This window comes from Miniopterus natalensis, chromosome 18 (genome assembly GCF_054644295.1).
Source record: "Miniopterus natalensis isolate mMinNat1 chromosome 18, mMinNat1.hap1, whole genome shotgun sequence".
NCBI classification, from domain to species: Eukaryota; Metazoa; Chordata; class Mammalia; order Chiroptera; family Miniopteridae; genus Miniopterus; species Miniopterus natalensis.
Window position 1 is genome coordinate 23912134 of NC_142098.1, and position 23622 is coordinate 23935755.

Genomic DNA, 23622 nt, shown 5'->3' on the forward strand with positions numbered 1-23622 from the left:
TATTGATTGCTGTTGCAGCTGAAATTTGGAAGATTTAAGAGTGGCGATTTGGGGCATTAGATAACTTGTGTTAGCTCATTTAATCTGTACAGCAACCTATTAATCAGATACTAATTTAGCATTTGCTAATATGTTCCAAGCACTGTTTTAAGCACTTTCAAATTTTTAATGCATAGCATTTCCAATGAGACAGTGCCATTATCCATTCCATTTACAGTTTAGGGAACTGGGTTATAGAGAATTTAAGAAATTTATTCACATAACTAAATCTAACTCAAACTCAGACACCTGGTTCCAAAGTCTCTTAAGCACAACACTATAGTCTCAGAAATTGTTTTACTGAGATTTTGCTAAAGCAACCTTTCCTGTATTTAGCCCATATTTTTTAGTTACTAGACACTGAAGGTATTGACAGGTCGTCTTTATCATCTGTATATAGGCATCTTGCCTGAATAAGGAGTTCATATTAATTTTTTATTGTTGTTAATCCTCACCCAAGGGTATTTTTTCCATTTATTTTTAGGGAGAGTGTAAGGGAGGGAGGAGGAGAGAATAGGGAAACATTGATGTGAGAGAGAGACATCGATTGACTGCCTTCCATATGCACCCTGATCAGGGTTCGACCTGCAACCCAGATACGTGCCCTTGACTGGGAATCGAACCCGAGACCCTTAATGGGCCCATGCTCTGACCACTGAGCCACTCTGACCAGAGCTATATTAGTTGTCTTTTTAATGCGTTTTGTAAATCATTCAAGGGTAATAACCTTATTTGCTTTTTCATAGTTTAGCATAGAATCTGTGTTTACTAAATGTTAAATGCTGAGGCTTATTGAGTATCTTATGTATTTTAGACACTGATTTAGTCATTCTGCTTTTAAGTAGCTGTATTGAATATTGTTCAAAGTGCTCTGTATTGAAGGTCCAGTATATTACTTAAAGAATTGCCCTGGCTGGTGTGGCTTAGAGGTTTAGAACCTTGGCCTGAGCACCGAAGGGTTGCGGGTTTGATTTCTAGTCAAGGGTACAAGCCTGGGTTGCAGGTCGATCCCTAGCCCCAGTTGGGGCGTGTGTAGGAGGCAGCCAATCAGTGTGTCTCTCTCATATTGTTTCTCTCTCTTTCTGTCTCTCTTCCCCCTTTCCCTCCCTTCCACTCTAAAAAAGCAATGGAAAAATATTCTTGGACGAGGATTAACTAAACAAACAAAAAAATGCATGTTAGAATCTGGATTAGATATTTATAAAGTGCTTTTATGAGCATTAATGTTGATGTTAAACATTATCTTCAGACAGAAAATGTTTTTAACTAAAGCCTTGTTTGCTTCTCTCCAGTTACTTATATCAAATTGCACATCTTGGAGATGATGATGAAGAACCTGAGTTTTCATCTGCCATGCCTCTGGAAGAAGGAGACACATTCTTCTTTCAGCCAAGACCACTCAAAAACCTTGTGCTGGTCGATGAGTTGGACAGCCTCTCTCCCATTTTGTTTTGCCAGGTGTGGGTCTTTCCAGTTACTTCCAGAATGAGCAGCAGTACCAGACAGTTGGTTTTGAATCTCAACGAGTTTCAGGTTTTAACTTGTTAAATTAAGGTCTAGTCTAAGCCTCAGGTTTGTCAGCATGAGTGTGGAATCACCAGAGTTGTAAAGATGAAGCAGCTTAAGGTAGAAGTTGGGGAACTAAAAAAACCATTATATAAATTCTTGGACTCCCCCCCCCCCGATTTAATTATAAAACTCATGTTCAGTGTAAAAATTCAAACCATACAAAAGTAAAAGTCTTCTCCCCAAGCTGCCCCCCCCACTCCACTGAGGCTGTTGCTATTGACAACTTGTGATTGCTTCCAGACATTGTCTCTGTGTCTATAAGCATACACACGTACATATAACAAACAAATGTGTGTTACATTTTTCTTTTTAATGTAAATGGGCTCATATACTGTACAGTATTCTGAAATTGACCTTTTATCACTTAATAGTCTATAAATATCTATCTTTATCTCATTTTTATTTTTTATTTACTTTTTTAATCCTCACCCGAGGATATTTTTTCCATTGCTTTTCAGAGAGAGTGGAAGGGAGAGAGAGAAAGAGAAACATCGACATGAGAGAGAGACATTTATTGGTTGCCTCCTGTGCCCCAACCTGGGCCGGTGATGAGTCTGCAACCCAGGTATGTGCCCTTGGCTGGAATTGAACCTGGAACCCTTCAGTCCACGGACTGATGCTCTAACCAGTAAGCAAAACCGGCCAGGGTTATCTCGTTTTTAAATTTAATTTCCTCCTTGAAATACTCCAGAGACACTGGGATCAGTGGGGACTTTTTTTTTTAACTTATAAATAAAATTTGTTTGTTATTAGAGAGAGAGACATCGATTGTTGTTCCACTTATTGATGCATTCATTGGTTGATTCTTGTATGTGCCCTGACTGGAGGTAGAACCCACAACCTTGGTATTTTAGGACAGTGCTCTAACCAACTGAGCTACCAGGCCAGGGCCTAGTAATTGGAACTTTATAATCACATCTGCAGGGAGGAACCTGGGGTGGCCTGGGGTGGGGATTGCATCCCCTACTACTGATGTTCAGTTGAGCAGGAATTTTCTCATGCCTGTGTGTCCTGGATTGCTGGGGTTTGAGTGACTGTTAGGGATCCCCTGTCCTGTCTAGTTGATCACACTTCTAGTGGGAGAGGTTTGCTCATTGTGTGCTGGGGGAACAAGTCAGCATTCAGTCAGGTACTCTTCCTGGTAAAATTGATCATTCTGAAATTAACTGCTTTTCTTTATTTTTGAGAAAAGGTTATTCCTCTCAGGACAATAGAAAATAAGTATTTTCAAATTTAATTTTTCTCCCCCTTTCATTGGAATTTGAGGAAACAATTGTGTAGTTTGTAGTCGGGCTATAAGTATTTTGTGTGTGTCATGGATCTCTTTAGTAGCCTGGGGAGGCATCTGTATCCCCTCTGAATAACTTTTTAAGTGCATATAGTAGAAAAGATAGCAAAACATTTTTTGTGAAAAAGTAATATATGTGCTTAAAGGCTTTAAATAATAAGATGGTGCCTTTAAAATAGGTGAGCTACTTTTTGTTCTTAAAGAGACCTGTAAGGCTGATACTCTCAACACACATGCTAATCCGTGTTAAAGTAGGGTGCAGTGCCTTACAGACAGTCAAGAGTTTTCATTTAACTGTCCAGTTTGACAAAACTACGATACAAATGACTAGCCTCTTTACACGTGTTCATTAACAAGTAATTGTACTGGAAACCAGCAGCTAGATGTCTGGGATGCCAGTACAAGAACATGGCTTCCCTAGTTGGTGGCGAACAACCAGGTGTAGAGTTACCCATTGGTTGGTCAGCTACATCATAGGAGCATCTGTAGATAGGACATCTGTGATCAAGTATAGTCCAACAGTAGACAGTAAATATAGTTTTAAAGTAGTGATGAGGGAAATAATTGGAGGTATCTATAAACTTTAATGTTATATGAGTAAATGTGATTTTTACTGGTGAAAAACCTACGGACACTGATAAGATTATAGTTTGTGTTTTTATTAGGAAGAAATGCTAGATTTCAGTTGGAGGTTATATAACACTTCTGTCACTAAAAAAGTCCTTTGCTAACTTCCTGGTACAGCCTTTTTTTGCTTCCACCTGATTTGCTTTTTTCCCCACAGCTAGTAGCCAATATATAAGCTTTATAAACTAAAAAGTGGTTTTCTCCCTGAGAATAATCAGGGATCAGTGTGAAACTTAACCACAAGTAGACTTTTTTTTCTCCCTGCAGATAGCTGATTTGGCAAATGAAGACACTCCACAACTGTATGTGGCCTGTGGTCGGGGACCCCGATCATCTCTGAGAGTCTTGAGGCATGGACTTGAGGTAAGATTGGAGAGTCTAGATCATATGTAGGGTTGGGAGGGAAGCATTGATAAAGCAGCCTATGGCTTTACTCTCATGAGATCTAAGATAAATTTAATGAAAGAAAAAAATGTTTTCTTCCTTATTTCCATGAAGTTTTGAGTTTAAATTTCCTACTCCTTAACATGTTAGCACAACAGGCACATTTTTAAAAATTGGCAAATGGGGATAAAAGGGGGAAAACATCTCTTAATAGTTCCAGGCTTACTAGCCTTAATATGGAAATTAGGAAATCTGCATGGAACATTTTGCTCCCTTTCCTTCTGTCTTGGTCTTTATTCAGTTTTCAGATACTTAACTTTTTCCCCCCAGTTTTTAGATATTTAACATTTCGCACTATATTAATACTGTGTATATATTTTTATATCTTATTAAACTGATTCCTTATTGCTATGTACTCTTAAGTCACATCATACTTAATTTTTTTGCACTTGTCCACCAAAGTGGATGGATCAGAATTTATTTAATGAACCCTTTATCATTGGACCTTTTAGGTGACGTGAGCATTCAAAATTATCTCAAATCTCTCATCATCTTGCCTTCCTGATTCTAGTGTTGACCTTTTAGCAAATGCCCAGGACTTGATTTTGTTAGTAGTAAAATAAACCATTCTTTATTTGTTGAAGTTTAAGTCTTTTATTTTTCAAAATTTAAACCTTGGAAGTCATATAGCAAAACGTGTATATATATATGTGTGTGTGTGTTGTTTTTTAATTTTTCGTGTTTCATAAATTTAAAAATTCAAATGTTGAAACAGCATTAGAAACAAGACTGACTAGAGCAAGGTTATGGCATAATAGAGAAAGGGTTTTTAGAATATGTACCACTTTAAGGGGTCTGAAGAAAGCCATGTCCATGTGCCGCATAAAGGGGACAGTAGTATCACCACGTGGGGAAGAGCCAGCACAGCAGGACTCTCAGGATCTCTAGAGAGGCAGGCCAGAGTGGGCCCCACCTAGGAAATCCTCTTTTCCTGGCTGTGCAGGGTGCTCCTTGTGGGCATTTCCCTGAACTGCTCCAGGAGGAAGCAATGAAAATAAATCAAGGCAGTTTGCTTTCAGAGCTTGAGGTTGGCAAACTATAGGCCCCGTTGCCTATTTTTGTAGATTTTTATTGAAACACAGCCAAGATGACCTTAGTTTTGAATTCTGCCTCGATCAGTTAATAGCTAGTACTCCAAGCTTTTGATTCCTCTTCTGTAAAAATGGGCTTATTGAACTATCAAACCTGCCTTAAAGGATTGTTGTGTGAATTACACAAGATATTGCATATAAAGCACTTAGCTCAAGGTCTGGTGTATAATTGTTCAGTAAATGTTAGCTGTTAATATTGCCTTTTGGGCAATTCAACGAATTTTTGACTCTCAAAATATGCATCAATCCACCAAATTTTCAGTGATCCAAACCCAATTTAGACCAATAGTTCTTGATTAGTTACTATTCATTGGATTCCTTCGATCTTCTACTGAAAGCACTTCTCCAAGAATGCGTATCTATATGCATTTACAAAAAATTTTGTGTACAGTGTAAGAAATAAAGGACCCAATTAAGAATTGTTTTTGAGTCCCCTGCCCCTATCACTTTTTTCTAATTCTACAGAAAAAAAGAACTTTGTTATGCTGTACACCTGAAACTAATACAAAGTAGTATTAAATGTAAACTGTAATTGAAAAATAAAATTTAAAAAAACGTTTGTTATATTGTTGAACATTGCTTTGTTTCTTATGTGTATTTGAACTTTGTTGTCTGGCTAGATTATGGTCTCAGTTAAACAGGGCCACTGTCAGATACTACATTCAATGTAGAATGTAGCACATCTGATACTTACATTTCCTTGATGAAGTTTCCCAGTATTCTGACAATGATCAGGTATTCCTGCTGTTAGTAAACTAAGAAAGGGGAAATGTCTTTTGTGAGTATATTTGAGTTCTTCCTACAAAATTTAGTTGGTACAGTATATTAAGCTGCCTAATTTATTGTTTCTGGGTTATTTAAAAAATAATATTGTATTTTAGGATGGTTTTTAGATTTATAGAAAATTTGCAAGGATAGTATAGAGAGTTCATGTATAACCCACACCAGTTTTCCATTCTAGATTATTTTGAGTTCACCTTAGATATTTTCTTGAATGTTTGAGAACTGAAGGGCATTCATAGGATTCCTGACTCTGACCTTGAGTACCATAAAAATTTAGTGGGGAAAATTTATTTTCCCCTTTTGGAAAAGTGCCATAAGATGGTGATTGTGATTTTTGTGAGAGCTTATAGGAGGGAGAGATGACTGCCAGCCAAGAAGATAGGGAAGATTTTTCCTAAAGAATGTGGCATTTGAATTGGTCCATGAAGAAAGATGAGATTTGGCTTTGGGGAGCTAGGGAAAGAAATGGATGCTAACTCAGATGGCCCGATTCATTTTCACATGCTCTCTGAGGAGGATGCGGGTATGCCATATGCAAAGGAAATGTGTATTTTTGGCTGCAACAACTACCCTCCCAGGTGGTGTTCCATCATTTCTTGCTAAAGTCTGTCATGGGTATTGCCAATACTTCTTACTCCTTTTGGTTCTTATGTTCTTTTTTGACTAGATGGGTACATTCTTTTAATCTAGTATACAGTGTGAGCACTGCCTTTGGAACCTAATTATCTAGTGTAGTTGTAAGCAGGGAGCTGAATTCCATGCTCACTGGATCTGTGGTTTATCTCCTCTTCTGTCAGGTGTCGGAAATGGCTGTCTCTGAACTGCCCGGTAACCCCAATGCTGTCTGGACAGTGCGCCGGCACATTGAAGGTAAGCAGCCCTCTCACAACAGTCAAAGTGAGGGTCTGGGTGCCATTGCCAATAGAGGTTTTAAGAGACTGCATTCATAGTAGTTCTATATCACTTCATCTAGCACCATATACTAGAAACTTTTCTGGCCTGATATGTTTTGAGGCTCTCCTAATCTAGATGCTTTCACCTACTACTTTTTGTACAGATGGGTAAGGGGTGCATAGGGGGTTGTTAATATTCAGTACGTATACAATTTGGTATCATAGAGCTTCCATGTGTGATGTTCTTTGACTTTATTCACCTGTAAGACACTTGTCCCTTTTGTGTAAGGCATGGTGTGAGGGAAAGTTTTTGCTTTATTCTTCTTCAACCATGTTCTCCTGTTGTGCTGAAACCACAATGAAACTGACTGTTCTGGGTATAAGGAGATTTGGTAAAGCTTGTTAATTAGTCCTGCTTGATGGGTATATGGCAGTAATTGTGCTTAAGGAAAGCAGAGATTGATTGGAATCAGAATTTTAGAGTGAGTGGAAGAGGGATGGAGGAAAGAGAGGGAGGGAGTCTGAGCTCCTAGATAAAAATAGTCACCTCATCCTAAAATTTTGAAAGCTATGTGAAAATGCATGGTAGTGCAACAGCGGGGAAGTCTTGTGGCAATTAAATTTCAGTCCCTTGGAAATAAAACTCAAGTCCCATTTTTCTTTTGATTTACTTTGGGGCTGTAGTTCATTCCTGTTCTTAGACTTCATTTTCCTCTTGTTCCCTTAGGAATGTAGGACTGGTGAGTAAGATCACCCTGGCCAGTTTCCAAAACTTTTCAAGAGAACAGCTGGATTTATTCCTGATATTTAGATGTTCTGGTTGTGGAACAAATTTAAGGGAAATGGGAAATGTGTAGGAGGGAAACTTTTTTCTATTAGCAGAAAACACATTTTGGTGGATTTTGTTTTCATGTAGGCTTTGGAATCAAGTCTGAGTTGAGAAGAAAAAAGAAAAGAAAAGGTGAATAGGAAATCAGTAGGTTCATTTCAGCTGAGAAGATAATTAGGCAGTTGGTTTAGAAAGATTTCCCTATTACATGTAATGTCATAAAGAAACTGGTCACTGTTGATGTTCACCTTTAGCTTGGTGACTTAATGACTTTATGGCTCTTGAAAACATTGCCTAGACTGTTTGAATTAGAAAGATCCTTTGAGGTAAAAACTAGTGTGCTTCCCTTGTTTTACTTCTTAAACTGTTTTAAAATAGATTTATATTTATAGAAAAGTTAACAGTCACTTTTATTAAGGCAGGAAATCACAGGTTCACTGTCCCAAGATAGAAATTGAAAGCCTGGTCTTCTGAATTCCAATTCATTGCTCATTTGACTGACCCTGCAGTGGGAGAGTCTATGGTTCTTGCTGTGGTTAGGATAAATTCTATACTCATCCTGCAGTCTTTTGAGTGCCCACCATGTACTCAGTAAAGATAGCATTTGCCATCTAAAGAAGACAAGTATACCAAACTATTATGTGTTCTGATGTGATCAAAGGCACAAGCATGTTGCCAAGGAGGGGTTAGAAGAGAGGGAATGGGCATATGTTTGAGAATCAGGGAAGGCTTTTGGACAATGTTTGGTAAGTTAGTGATAAGCAGTATGGTGCATGGTGGAACTTGTAGCTGGAAATTTTTCTTTTCTAAATACCAAATCTAGGAAAAGACTACATCTCAATAAATTTTACTCTTTAGAAACCATAATTTGGGCTATCACCATGAAAATAGGTCAGGTTCTCTTTGTTCATTCTCTTTCCAGATACACAGGTTACTGTTGAGTGAACATTCCACATGTCCACACATGCCGCAGTCTTCCAGGCAATTACTAACCTTGGCTGGTACTTGGTGATGCACACTACCAATACCAAGCCTTTTTTTCTCTTCCACAGGTGGCTGGTGAAGGTGCTGATCACCACAGGTGTGTACCTAACTGCTAGGGTCTACCATGGGGTCTTAGAGTTTACCCAGTAAGAGGGACCTACACAAAATACTGAGGCTGCCCTGATGGCATCTCTCAGAGGGTAACTTTGCAGTTGGGTGTCCTTGTGCATTATAATAATGCACACCCATCTGCCTGTATGTTAAATGGTCTGAGGCAGGAATCAACTTGTCTTATTTTCTCCCACAGAATGTGGAAAATATGACTGATTTGTTTGTAAGCTGAAAGAGCCTGTAGCTAGAAAACCTAAGCTTCATACTCTCCCTTGAAGTTTTATACGTTCCACATATACTAACTGAAGGATCTAGGCCCTGGAGAAAGCCCCCTAACCCTTTTTGAATATAATAGGAGGCAAGACAAACACTGGAGTAATCTGAAAATAAAATGAGAATGAGGGACTTGAATCATTTGGATGGTCACTCATTTTAGCCTTTCAAGTGGGCTACTTGTTGAGCCTCAGATCCTTAAGCAGGAGGAAGAAGAATAAAGCATCCTCTCTATTGGAGTACTTCAGCAGTGCTCAGACAAGTAGAAGTCCTATTTAATTTAGGCAAAAATGCATTCTCATACCCTAGTAAATTCTCTGCTGAGATATGAACTGATGTTCTTTTATCTGAAGCTTGCAACCCTTGGATAAAGGGAATATAGATATTTATCGTTTGTAGTCATTTACTTTGAAGCTTGATTTTTCTGAACTCCAACTTTTAACCTATAACTTCCTTAAGACACAAGAACTGCTAGTCTGTTGGCATAAAATGGAAAAGGTAGAGGTTACAGTGTGCTTAGTGTTCACAGGGTAATGGGTATTTTGAGGAAATGTGCTGTTAAGCAGCTTTCAGATATTACTAGTCCTTGCTCTACCGCTTGTTGAATTGCCCAGCAAATGTTGAATTGCCCTATTATTTAAACCCACTGAGCAACTCTTTCTCTTTTTATATCTCAGCAGTGGGGCCTTGGGTCAAAGGGAAGATAAGGACCCAGGTAGCCCTCCTTCCTCCCTCCCCCCATTCTTTTGCATGTAAGTTAAAAGTTGGATGTTCTCTTCTCTGGAAGACCCCTTTTCCTCATGACTGAAGGAAGAGACCAGAAATCCTGGCTAGTTAGATTCCTTTGTTGTTTGGCTTTAATTTACTCTGGCACAACTTTTGAGATATTAGATTTCAGTAATGAGAACATGGGAAAGGATACAATATTCATATAATGTTAAAATTAAGCAATTCTTGTTATTTTTGCATACCAGAAATTTCCAGTTCAAAAACTGAGAGTTGGCCTAAAGCTTCCAAGTTTGGTTTTGTGTGGAGACTTGACTGGTTTTGCTTTACATGATTAAGTTATCCGTTTCAGGAACAACTGTGACATTACTCATATCATGAATGTGAATAGGGCTGTCTTACAACTTGATTTTATAAGGTGTCCCCAAAGCATTTGAAACATGTTGACAGTTATAACAAAATAATCTAAAGCCAACTATCTGCTTGTCCACTGTTACTGCTTATAATTTGGAAATTGAATCCTTACTCTGGATTCCTTGCGTAGCTGTTAGATTTTACCCACTGGGGAAGATCTTTAATTCTTACCTTTCAGCCACCCAGTCATTACACATGTACACATGTATTATTAACTGAAGCAAAAAGTTTCTAAAAAGAGTACTTAATCCTTAACTTTGTGTGAAGCAGTTTCATAAATCACATTTATTTCTATACGATTCTGATTAAATGTGCTGTTTACAACCCACCAAATTGGCTTTATGTCCTGCTAATGGGTCAGAACACTACTACTATAGGCTATAGCAGTAATACATCTTCACTGGGCTTGCTTTCTCTTTTTTTAAATAAAGAACACAGATTCTGCTGAACTACTCCAGTAATCTTAGTTCAGCTGAACCACCTTGGGATCATTCAGAACTCAAACTGTGTCCTTGATTGTGGGTGGGTGTATCCACCCTTTGTCATTGAGCTCTGACCAAGGCTCAGCTCAGCAGAAAGGGGACTACAGCTGCTTATGCTGAGAGTAAGGTAGTTACTCCCAATTTAGTGCCTTGTTTACCTGTCATTCTGTCCTTTGTTTATCTGGTTTCTGTGTGAGGGACAAAAGAGGTAATTGATACAGAAAATTCAAATGTAAAGTAGGAAAATCTCAACCCTCTAAAAAATAAACATTCCCTTATTTAGTATTTATCAAACTGTATGCCAGACGTTGTGCCAGATATGGGAGATACACAAAAGCTGTTTTCTTATGTAGGGTGGGATGTATGGGAAATGGATGGTTTTTAACAATGGGATCTGCATGGGAAACTTGAGGTTGCCTGTATTCCTCAGATCCTCTGACTTCCTTGAGAAAATTGTTAGTGTTTGTTTATCCAACTACATTTCATTAAATGGAAAGCAAATCCTAATAGGATTGCTCTCAGGACCAGTATTTTTAAATAGTGAGAAACTAGAGAGGTCAAGGACTGACAGCATAAATAATTTCTCCTCCTACTTCCTGGTTATCTAGTGTTCTAGAGAGGTTAAGGACTGACAATATAAACAATTTCCCCTCCCTCCTTCCTGGTTATCTAGTATTAAATATCATTCATATTGGGACATCCTAGGATTCTCAGTTTCCAACCCTAGAATGACTTAGTCTCATGAAGGCTTAAGTAATCTGTTTTATTCATTAGGTCTTATGTTCTCACATCAGTTTCATTTGGAAGAAGGTGGATACCTTTCCCTGGTTATAAGGAGTATCTTTTAAGAATAGCTTGTGCCCTAGCTGGTGTATCTCAGTGGTTAGAGCTTTGGCCCTCAGACTGAAGCGTCCTGGGTTTGATTCTGGCCAAGGGTACATACCTCAGTTGCAGGCTTGATTCCTGGCCCTGGTCCAGGCTCATGCAGGAGGCATCCAGTTGATGTGTCTCTCTCACATCAGTGTTTTTCTCTCTCCCCCCCCCCCCCCGAAAAGCAATGGGGGGAAAAATATCCTTGGTGAGGATTTAAAAAAAATACAATAGTTCATGATTGGTACCTGGCACAAATAAGTTTAGCTTCAATATATATATTGTGTTGAAAATTTCTTCATACCCCTGATTCCCTTGCTTTGTCCTCTTGCATCTTTCCAGCTAATGTTTCAAGAAAATACTAGTTTTCAGAGGTATTAGAAGTGGGTGTATCTGCTCAATGTATTTTGGCATTTAAGGAAGCAGAGTATATCTGTAGGCTCTTATGGCCATCAGTTATCTTTTGGATTATCCTGTACCCTTTGTCACATGACTGTGTATGGTGACTACACATAGAAGAAATGCCTTGGAAGGTTTCTGAAGAGAAAACATAGTGTGTCTCATTTGGCTTTGTATCTAGTAACTTATTAGCTAACCAGCTCCTTTGTTTTTCCTTTTTCAGATGAGTTTGATGCGTATATCATTGTGTCTTTCGTGAATGCCACACTTGTGTTGTCTATCGGAGAAACTGTGGAAGAAGTAACTGACTCTGGGTTCCTGGGCACCACTCCTACCTTGTCCTGCTCCTTGTTAGGAGATGATGCCTTGGTGCAGGTGAGGATTCTCAGAGAGCTGTTTACCTATTCACCTTACATGCTTCTTTCCTTGCCCTCATTATATAGGCAGCTGTGTTTACCTTAATGAGCTTTGAGCTTCTTTGAAGTGGACATTGCAAGCTATGACCTTTTTTTAAAAATTTATTTTATTGTTGAGAGTATTATAGATATCTCCCATTTTCTCCCCTTTACCCCCCTCCACCCATCTCCCACCCCAGATATGAACTTTAAGTTGACCTTGCCTGGAGCAAGATCATTGACTTTTGTCATTGACCCAACTGGTGCTTCAAATGCAGTGGCTCCAGATCTGTCAGGAGTGACAGATTTGATAGGTGTGAGGATCAATCTAAGCAATGTGTCAAATTGCTAAAGTCAGGTTTTGTTGTGTTACTCCAGGTTTATCCTGATGGCATTCGGCACATACGAGCAGACAAGAGAGTCAATGAATGGAAGACCCCTGGGAAGAAAACAATTGTGAAATGTGCAGTGAACCAGCGACAAGTGGTGATTGCCCTTACAGGAGGAGAGCTGGTCTATTTTGAAATGGATCCCGTATGTTATTTTATTGTTTACTGTGGGACTTGTCTAGGGTCCAGAGGTAAAGATGGGAGTTGTAGTCCAGGTATCTAGATTATATTCACAAGAAAGAGAATTGAGGGAGTGTCCACAAGCCAGTTTGGCCCTTTAGTGGGGAGTAGGAGGTGAGGTACGTTCATGTCTAAATTCTAATTGGAGTTATGAAATCCTGTCTTAGCAACGAAACACTTGATTCTCCTGCGCTTCACACTCTATTTTTCCACCAAGTATTTGCCATAGGTTTAGTTTCTGAAATCTGAATCCATTTCAGAAATGGGCTTTTTTCTATGGAAGGATGTTGGGTATACTTAATTATCATGCTCTCTGGAAGTCTGTGGATGTGACCAACTTATAGAGTCTAACTGTACCTGTGATTGAAATTTCTTTATCTTTAACTTCCATATTTGAATTCTATTTCACCCGATGTATTCTCGTGAACAGATAAACCTTTTTTATATATTTGTGTTTTCCTGAGAGCTAGGTTGGCTTACAAATTTTGTGGTGCATTGTACCTGTCAAAGGTCTCTTGGTTCTCTCATCAGTAATTTTGCTTCCTGGTTAGCCTGTAACGTTCAGTCTTCGGATCTCAAGTAGAGAAATTCTTGGTCATTGATTATAGTAAGGAGTTAGAGGAAGCAAAAAAGAACTTAAAAGGCCCCCTTCTGTTCCTTGGTCCATGGTTTGGGGGTGAGTTGGAGTGGTTTGTGACCTCTCTTGTCTTCATTCCTATAGTCAGGACAGCTGAACGAGTACACAGAGCGGAAGGAGATGTCAGCAGATGTGGTGTGCATGAGTCTGGCCAATGTGCCTCCTGGAGAGCAGCGGTCTCGCTTCCTCGCTGTGGGACTGGTAGACAACACTGTCAGAATCATCTCCCTGGACCCTTCAGTGAGTGTCACTCCACTTCAAGGATCTTCCTGTTGGAACCTGAGCACTTGGCCCACTCCTGATGTCTGTCTCTGAGATCAGCTGGGCTGCACCCTGGAATCTGGTGCTACTGGATATCTTTCATAGCACATTTCAGGAGTCTTCTGCAGTGCTCTAAAGATGCTGATCTGAGACTACTAAATACTTCTTTGGTTTAAGCTCTGACTCTCTTTTATAGTTTAAAAAAAGTCCCAAGACTGTTTTTACAGGAAAGGACTTGGATTGGCTCCAGGGCATTAGATGACTTTTAGAGGAGGTGCCCTTTGCTTATGTACTTTTACCCCATTATCCACTTTGACAAAAAGAGGAAAGCATGATCCTCTGCAGAGTTTATTTTAAGATTCAGTTTAGCTAGTAACCCACTACCAATTTAGAACTCACTCCAGATTGTTCTTTACTCCTAGAATTAGATTTCTCTAGGTAAGTTTTTTTCCAAAATTAGTCGTTTCCCGTGTTTTATTTTTTTCTCTCTTTCCGTTAGGACTGTTTGCAACCTCTGAGCATGCAGGCTCTCCCAGCCCAGCCTGAATCCTTGTGTATCGTGGAAATGGGTGGGACTGAGAAGCAAGATGAACTGGGTGAGAGGGGCTCCATTGGCTTCCTATACCTGAATATTGGGCTACAGGTAAGAAATGAGGGGGCACATTGTTGGTGTCAGGCCTTTAAGGTTTCACGCACTCCTTTGTTCAATATGGGCATTTTCTTTGCCCATGGTTTCAGTTACTGTTCAGTGAATGGTACTGCTCCATGTTCCACTTTTCTCAGCTCTAATTAGAACAAATAAGGAGTAGAGAAAAGTATTTTCATTAAGAGTCTTTGATAAAAATGCTTTGCCTTCACTACTCTGGGTCAAAACTAGGTGAGGTCCTCAAGAGTCACCTGTACTCACAATATGCAGCTTTTGAAACTAATACCTCACAGTTCTTATTGGACTCCATAAGCAATAAAGGACCTCTAGGTGTTCTCTGTATCATAGCAGCTGAGTTCTTCCTGGCATGAAAAGCAGGAACTTAAGGATCAGATAGCAACAGGGTTTTTGTTTGTTTTAATTCTCAGGTGAGGGTATGCTTTCATTGATCCCAGAGAGAGAGAAACATCGATTGGTTTGCCTCCCGTATGTGCCCTCACCTGGAATGGAACCTGTGATCTTCTGGTGAACAGGACTATGCTCCAAACAACTGAGCCACACTGGCCAGGGCAGTGTCAGGGTTTTTGACCTTATACTTTTCATTTTACTTAATGATTATTTACTTAAACTGTAAATCATCTAGCCCAGGTATTTTTTGCTTTTTAATTTTACTTCCTAATTTAGAAATGGTAAAACATGCATGAACTTAGACTTAATGTAATGACCCTCCATGTACCCATCACCAGTTTTAACAGTTATCATCTTTGGCTCTTCTTGTATTATCTATTTTCCCTCTCTTTTTTGGAGTATTTTAAAGCAAATCCAACAGTAATTCCTTACTATCATCTGCTGCCTTGTCCAATCCCCCCCCCCCCCAATGTCTTAATATTTGGTTCTGCTCAGGATCTACATTGAGCTGTGCAAAGTTTGCATCTGCTTGATCTATATTTTTATGTTTCTTTTCATAATTGCCCCATCCTCATTTTTATTTTTATCTTTTAGGAAACCAGATCATTTTTCTTACAGAAATTCCCACCTTCTGGATTTGCCAGTCATTCTTGTGTGCTTAATGTTCTTCTATCTGTATTTCCTGCAAAACTAGTGGGTAGATCCTAGACCATGCTGTTTATTAAAAACATAATGTAAGGCCCATGTGTAATTTAAATTTTCCAGTAGCTACAGAAAAGGAACAGATGAAGTTAATTTTAATGTTTTGTGTAATTCAATATATCTAAAGTATTTCCATTTGTAACCAATATAAAAATTAAGATTTTATATTCTTTTTTTATGATTTTGGACTAAGTCTGAAATCTGGAATTTAGTACTTAACGGCACACCTCAAATCGGACTAGCCTCTTGTGGCTTGCTGACTACAGTGTTGGATAGCACAGATCTAGAGATTGATTAGATTTGGATTTCGTTCTGTGTGTGTAAGAGGGGACAAGAATATTTTATAGGTGGTGCTAATTACTCCTGTTATATCACATCAGAAGGCATATAACATCTGGTTGTCCCATTTTAAGTGATGTTAGAATGTTTGTATTTATTTTAAATTACCTGTTTAGAAGCTCCCCATCAACAGCCTTTGATACACATTGCCTAGATTTATTGTTTCATTAAGGGCTGGGAAATGATTTTCTATTTCATACTTTATTTAATTAACTGGAACTTTTCTTTAAAGACAATTTGCTTCATTATCTTTGTTCACCCTGAAATACAATTCATATAGTGAAAGGATAAATACTTATTTTTTTTTCTCCTTTGCTTACCCATTTCCAGAGTAAGGAGTTGGTGCCATAGCAATATTGAGGACCGATGAAGTGGGGTATTTTTTATAAAATAACTTGAATCTGCAGGTTTTTACATATTTGTGCTTCAAACTACTGCAGTCTTTTTTTTTTTTCCCTTCTTTCTTGGATGCTAAATAATCTCATTTTAGATGAATGGGAGTTCCCATTTGAAGTTGGCTCTTTTATCCTTTTAACATGATTCCACTGTCTTTGGGGGCTTGCTTCCCTTCTGGCACAACAAAGTGCCCCACACATATCTGGAATATTCTTGCCCCAGACCGGAATTAACTGTTTTCTTAGGCGTCTTATTATTTATAAGGGAAATGGTATTTAGAGACCACAATAGGCTTGGTTATTTTTAACACTGCATATATTTTCAAATTATAAAGAATTTAATACACATGGTAAAAAAAAAATTTTAAAAACATATAGTGAAAAATAAGTACTTTTCAGTTAGTGTATGCTCAGTAACTGTTTGGGTGATTTAGTGAGAATGAATGAATGGTTGGCTGGTTATTCAGCTATTCTTTAAACCAAGTCATTTCCTTCTTTTTGCTTTGAACTTATATAAAGTGGCTAAGGGAACTTTCATCATGGGTAGGCTTAACCCACTCCTCTCCTTTTTGTTAGAATGGTGTCCTGCTGAGAACTGTCCTGGACCCTGTCACTGGGGATCTGTCTGACACCCGCACTAGGTACCTGGGGTCCCGTCCTGTGAAACTCTTTCGTGTTCGGATGCAAGGCCAGGAGGCAGTAAGTAATGAAAGAGGCAGGCAGCATGTTTGGATGTTGGTAACATCAGTAAGATAAATTTCCTTGGTGTAAGCTTTACTTTTATTAACCAGTATATAGTTAGTTTGACATTAGCTCCATCTTGGTTATTTTATTTAATTTATGTTGGAAGTCTAGGGTCTCTTAATCCAGAGCTTTTAACTGGGGTTCTGTGGCACTGTTTCATGATTTGATTATAGGTAAGTTGAGATATTTATCCCTTCAGCCCTCAGGCTGGGCAAATGGAGCAGACTGAGAGTTAGCTGGATGAATACCTCCCACCTAGGGTACCACTTACCCATGAGCAACCTTGTATCAGTGTCGTGGTTTACTATGTAATGTGAAAGAGGTCCTTTATAGCTGAGAATATCAGTGTTTCTGGGTACTGTGCTAGTTCTTTACTTGTTACTGCATTTAATCCTTGCAACTATCCAGCCTTGTGATAGTATTTCCACTTTACACACATGGAAACAGGCTCAGAGAGATTGAGCGATTACACACTTTCAGCAAATAGTAAGCCATGCTGCCTCTTCTCTGGGTGTCTTTTTCTTAAGATAACCTTACAGGTTTCTAAAATTCATTGGGATATTCTGCAGTCTGAAATTTGAGGGTAGGGTGTTTGTCCAGTAAGCTGTGTTTGAGTTCTCCCCACACTTATTGGAGGTGTTCTTTCTTTCCTCAGGTGTTGGCCATGTCAAGCCGCTCATGGTTGAGCTATTCTTACCAATCTCGTTTCCATCTCACCCCGCTGTCTTATGAGACCCTGGAATTTGCATCTGGCTTCGCCTCTGAACAGTGTCCTGAAGGCATTGTGGCCATCTCCACCAATACCCTGAGGTGAGAGAGTGCCACAGTTGAAGCCCAGTGGGGAAGGAGCCTTCTCCCAAGGGCTTGTACTGTGGTTTTGCCAGAGTGTTGGAAGAAGTAATGAAGAGATGGCAAAGAGCCGACTAGTGTGTTGCAATTGAAACCTTTATTTGGCTCAGGGTTTTAGAACCTGGTAGCCAAGTTTCGGTGTTTGGAATTTTAACTTCTGGTTAAACTTTAAGGGCCAAGTTTTAAAAGTTTGTAGTATAGTTCAGTCTTCTTCAGATTTAAGGTTCTTGTTTTTCAGGACTATGCCTTTGGATTAGTTTTAAAGCAGTATTACTCATAACCTTTTCTCTGTCTTGTCATGTGCATTGTTACATCTTAAGTTTTAACCTCAGTGTAAATTATACCTTTTACAAGTTGACAGACTATAGTTTACACTGATAATGTTGGAGTGAGCACTATTTATATTGCAAGCTGGAAAATAACCTGTTCAGTGTGATTTTCTCAAGTTTGTTTGGGGTATTTTTTATTTATTCCTTCTTAATGCCACCCATGTTGTTGATGTCCTGGTTATAACTATTGACTGTTCACAGTGGATTCATGGGTTTCATAAAGCTTAGGTGATTTTGTTTCAGGAGGCCATTTACTTTATTTTATGAAACACCATCAGCATAAATACCACATATCTTCAAATAATTGCAGTGCTTCACAATAATTTTATATCAGGGTTTGTCAGTAATGAAGAAATTTTAACTTATCACTATCACTTTGTCACTGGAGTGATAAAAGATATTTCTTTGAGTGTTCTAACATGAGTTTCATTGGTGAAAATTAGAATGGTCATGCAATAGTGGTGGGCCGTTGCCAAAGTGGAGAGCCCTTCCCTATCTTGTCTCCTGTGGAGAATCTTCTAGAGAAGAAGTCTGTTGTTTCATGTTGTCTAATGCCAATTTTAGAGCTTTAGGGATTGATGTGTTCGCTATGACCACTCATGGACCATTTCAAATCGGTTTCTAGGTTCTGAGTGAGTGACCTGCTAACTAATTCCCTTTCCTTTTGACATAGGATTTTGGCGTTGGAGAAGCTAGGTGCTGTCTTTAATCAGGTAGCATTTCCACTGCAGTACACACCTAGGAAATTTGTCATTCACCCCGAGAGTAACAACCTTATCATCATTGAGACTGACCACAATGCCTACACTGAGGCTACAAAAGCTCAGAGGAAGCAGCAGATGGCAGAGGTAATGAGACCTTCAGGGTTCAATTTAAAGGTGTTTGTGTGAAATTGTGTTGAAAAGTTTAAACTCCTATAATTATTATTATTTTTTAAATACATTTTTATTGATTTTAGAGAGAGGAAGAGAGGGAGAAGAGAGAAACATCATTGGTGAGAGAGAATCATTGATCAGCTACCTCCATCATGCCCCTACTGGGGATCAAGCCCAAGACCTGGGCATGTACCTTGACCGGGTATTGAACCATGACCTCCTGGTTCATAGGTCGATGCTTAACCACTAAGCCATGCCAGCCGGGCGTTAGTATTCTTTTTTTTTTAAACCCTCAACCAACAATTTTTTTTCCCCGTTGCTCTTCAGAGAGAGAGGGAGGGAGACAGAGACATTGATGCAAGAGGGACACATTGATTGGCTGCCTCCTGGACATGTCCTGACGCCGGCCAGGGATAGAGCCTACCACCAAAGTACTCACCCTTGGCTGGAATTGAACCCAGAACCCTTCAGTTGCAGGCTGACGCTCTAACCACTGAGCAAAACCAGCTAGGGTAATTGTTGATTATTCTTTGTTGTATTAAACATCCAGCTCTTTTTGGGTCCTTGAGGCAGAGCCGTTTGCCAAAGTCCTTGGTCTTAGAGGCTTTCTTGTGACTCAGGACTAATACACTGACCTGGGTTTATTCAATATTTAGACCCCTCTCTGGAACAGAGTTCTTAAGTCCTTGAGCTCCCAAAATAGTCTGTTACTTGTTTCCTGGATTCTGGCCCAAAGATGATAGCTTTCATATTCTCCATAAGACGAGCTCCTTCCAGAAATCATTTCCTAGCAAAAGACAAGTATCCCCAACCATGTAAAACTGTATCTGGTCTGGAAGAAAGGACATGAGTAGAGTTAGCAAGGGGAAATCAGATGGGTTAGGTAGAAAAATGATATTTTCATTTTTATGTTTCCCAGACCACTAGTCAACTATTTGTTATAGCTGACGTTAGTTCTTTTTGGCATTAAAAAAAAAGGATTGCTCTGACTGATGTGTGTCGGCCTGCGCAGCAGAGGGTCATGGTTTCCGTTCTCAGTCAAGGGCATGTACCAGGGTTGCAGGTTCAATCCCTGGCCCCCATCCCTGGCCCCTGTCAGGGCACATGCAGGATACAACCAATTGATGTGTCTCCCTCATCACTGTTTCTCCCCCCCTTTCACTCTCTCTAAAAATCAATGGAAAAAATATCCTTGGGTGAAGATTAACAAAAAAAGAAGCACTGGTTTCCCCTTTATTGATCTTCCCTCTTCCCCTTATCTTTGTACCTCTCCCTTTAATCTTTTCATTTTGGGAAATTCTGATTTGGTCCACAGACTTTGCTACTTTATAGATTATGGACTCCTCCTGAAGGTGTTCTTGCTACTTAACCCGCTTTAACCCAGCACCCATCTTTAAACACACCAACTCTCGGTTTTTGGATTTAGGAAATGGTGGAAGCAGCAGGGGAGGATGAGCGGGAGCTAGCTGCAGAGATGGCAGCAGCATTCCTCAATGAAAACCTCCCTGAATCCATTTTTGGAGCTCCCAAGGCTGGCAATGGGCAGTGGGCCTCTGTGATCCGAGTGATGAATCCTATTCAGGGTAACACACTGGACCTTGTCCAGCTGGAACAGAATGAGGCTGCTTTTAGGTAAGGAGTCCAGAACATCCACGGTTTTGGAGGTGGAATAGAAATTCTCTGGGCTGTGACTAATGCCTAACTCCTGCTGCTTTCTCTATGCAGTGTGGCTGTGTGCAGGTTCTCCAACACTGGTGAAGATTGGTATGTGCTGGTGGGCGTGGCCAAAGACCTGATACTGAACCCCCGATCTGTAGCAGGGGGCTTTGTTTATACCTACAAACTTGTGAACAATGGGGAAAAACTGGAGTTTTTGCATAAGGTAGGAACCTGCCAGTGGCTTTACTGGATCTTAGATGTACTAGACTCTTTCACGTTTGCTTAACTTGTGGGTCAAGTCTTTGGTGACCATTTTCGGAGCCAACTCATTGATTCTGATCCATCTCTTGGTAACACGTGGGAAATGCCACTGGGGCTTTCATGTTCCAGTGAAGCTTTGCTGCCTTTGTCCTAATCATTCATAATGGGGAAATAGGTGCACACTGAATTGGCTCCTTGTACGAGTCTTACTAATAAGCAGGCAGCAATTTGTGATCAAAATTCAGCAATTTAAAGAGTAATATACTTTGGGGAGTTACTCTTTAATGGTTACAGAGCTTCCCTTTGGAAAGATTAAAAATATTTTGAGGTTCAGTGATGATGGTGGTTATACAACAGTGTGAATGTACTTAATGCCATTGCATTGTATATTTTAAAATGGTTAAAATGGTGAATTTTATGTTATGTCTACTTTGCCATAATTTTAAAGCTAAAGAAAAAGAATTCCTGTTGTCTCCTTTACACTTATAGTACACGAATGTGGCTTCTCCAGTCCTCCCACCAAGCGGGGTGTTTTTTAGGAAGTAATTATTTCATAGACCCTTCTTTGTGCTAAATTCATTGTATCTCCCTTATAATTAAGATGTCACTAGCTCTCCTTCCCATTCCTCCACAAACTGCAGTAACTTCTCAGATATTGAGGCTTCACTGTTAGTTAATGGTGCCAATTGAATTAGCATGGGCTCTGAGTCAGTGTTCATCGGGCACCAGGACTTCTTTTGACTTGTGGAATTGATCCACTTTCTGGGTGAAATGCAGCATGTGGAACCTGTTTACCCAAACATCCTGTTTCATAGAGTGTTTTATGTGTGGTTTATTTCCCTTATGAGCAAAATATAATCACTTGCTGTCTATCTTTCTGACAGATGCCTGTAGAAGGCATTTTGGGTCAAGGGAGTGGGGTTGTCATATTTTCTAATAGCTGCATTACCTGCCTTTCCTCAGACTCCAGTGGAAGAGGTTCCGGCTGCCATTGCCCCATTCCAAGGTAGGGTATTGATTGGCGTGGGGAAGCTTCTGAGAGTCTATGACCTGGGAAAGAAGAAGTTACTCCGGAAATGTGAGAACAAGGTAAATATGATGGTAGAGAGTACCAGATCTAGCTAGTGAGGAAGGGAGAGGCATTGTCAGGTTGTTGTTAAAATCAGGTCTTTACTAGGACCTTGTTGTAATCATCCAATTCCAGGTTCAGAATTAGGCCCTTGAGACGGGCTTGAGAAGATGGGTTTCTTGACTTCTTTAAACTAAGAACCAGATTTCTGTCCTCCTTGCTTTTATAAGGAATTTAACTGTGTAAATTAGGAATATATTTTCTCTGCAGGCATACCTTGTTTTATTGCTCTCTGCATGTATTGCGTGGTTTACAGATTGAAGGTTTTTAGCAACCCTGTGTTGAACAAATCCATGCCATTTTTCCAACAGCGTTTGCTCACTTTGTATCTGTGTTACATTTTGATAATTCTTGCAATATTTCAAACTTTTTCATTATTGTTATATTTGTTATGGTAATCTGTGATAAGTGTTCTTTGATGTTACTATTGTAATTGTTTTGGGGCCCTGTGAACTATGCCCATATAAGATAGATAATTGATAAATGTTGTATTTTCTGACTGCTCCCCTGACTGGCTGTTTCTCTGTATCTTTCTCCCTCTTATTGGGCCTCCCTGTTCCCTGAGATGACAATATTAAATTAGGTCAGTTAATAACTCTACAGTAGCCTCTTAAATGTTCAAGTGAAAGGGTCACACTTCTTTCACTTTAAATTGAAAGCTAGAAATGATTAAGCTTAGTGAGAAAGGCATGTCAAAAGCAGAGATGGGCTGAAAAGCTGGCCTCTTGTGCCAGTCAGCTAGGTTGTAAGTGCAAAGTAAAAGTGCTACTCCAGTGAACAAATGATAGGAAAGCAAAATAGCCTTATTTGCTGATATGGAGAAACTTTAGCTGTCTGGATAGATCAAACCAGCTATAATCTTCCCTTAAGCCGAAGCCTAATCTAAAGCAAGCCCTAACTCTTCAATTCTTTGAAGGCTGAGAGAGAGGTGCGGAAGCTGCAAAAGAAAAAATTAAAGCTAGCAGAAGTTGGTTCATGAGTTTTAAGGGAAAGAAGCCATTTCCATAACATAAAAGTGCTGATGGAGAAAGTACAGCAAGTTAGCAAAATATCTAGCTAAGATAATTAGTGAAGATGGCTACACTAAAAGTCAGGTTTTCAGTGTAGGTAAAAACAACCTTATACTGGAAGAAGATGCCAGCTAAGACTTTCATAGCTAGATAGAAGTCAATGCCTAGCTTCAGAGGACAGGCTAGCTCTCTTGTTAGGGGGCTAATGCAGCTAATAACTGAATTGAAGCCAGTGCTCACTTACCCTAGGGCCTTTAAGAATTATGGTAAGTCTGCTCTGCCTCTATAAATGGAACAAAAAAGCCTGGATGACAGCACATCTGTTTATAACATGGTTTACTGGATATTTTAAGCCCATCTTGAGACCTACTGCTCGGAAAAAAATTGTTTCAAAATACTACTGCTCATTGACCCAAGAACCCTGATGGAGATGTACAGAATTAATGTTGTTTTCATGCCTGCTAACACAAACCCATTCTGCAGCCCATGGATCGGGTGTAATTTCAATTTTCAAGTCTTTTTAAAAAATTATTTTTTAAATTTCAAGTCTTATTTAAGAAATATATTTTGTGAGGCTGTAGTTTTCCATGGA

At 39.4% G+C, this 23622-nt stretch overlaps 1 protein-coding gene across 3 annotated transcripts in view; it reads left to right on the plus strand.

The window, feature by feature from the left end:
- Positions 1-23622, plus strand: part of SF3B3 (splicing factor 3b subunit 3) — a 38910-nt gene that overhangs the window by 10059 nt on the left and 5229 nt on the right. For all 3 annotated transcript variants that reach the window (XM_016196401.2, XM_016196391.2, XM_016196384.2), the window contains exons 9-21: positions 1332-1497; positions 3791-3886; positions 6639-6711; positions 12046-12197; positions 12596-12751; positions 13508-13663; positions 14184-14327; positions 16751-16873; positions 17574-17728; positions 18770-18944; positions 20398-20603; positions 20697-20853; positions 21855-21980. In XM_016196401.2, coding sequence (XP_016051887.1) covers positions 1332-1497; positions 3791-3886; positions 6639-6711; positions 12046-12197; positions 12596-12751; positions 13508-13663; positions 14184-14327; positions 16751-16873; positions 17574-17728; positions 18770-18944; positions 20398-20603; positions 20697-20853; positions 21855-21980 — 1885 coding nt within the window. The remainder of the gene's footprint in view (positions 1-1331; positions 1498-3790; positions 3887-6638; positions 6712-12045; positions 12198-12595; positions 12752-13507; positions 13664-14183; positions 14328-16750; positions 16874-17573; positions 17729-18769; positions 18945-20397; positions 20604-20696; positions 20854-21854; positions 21981-23622) is intronic.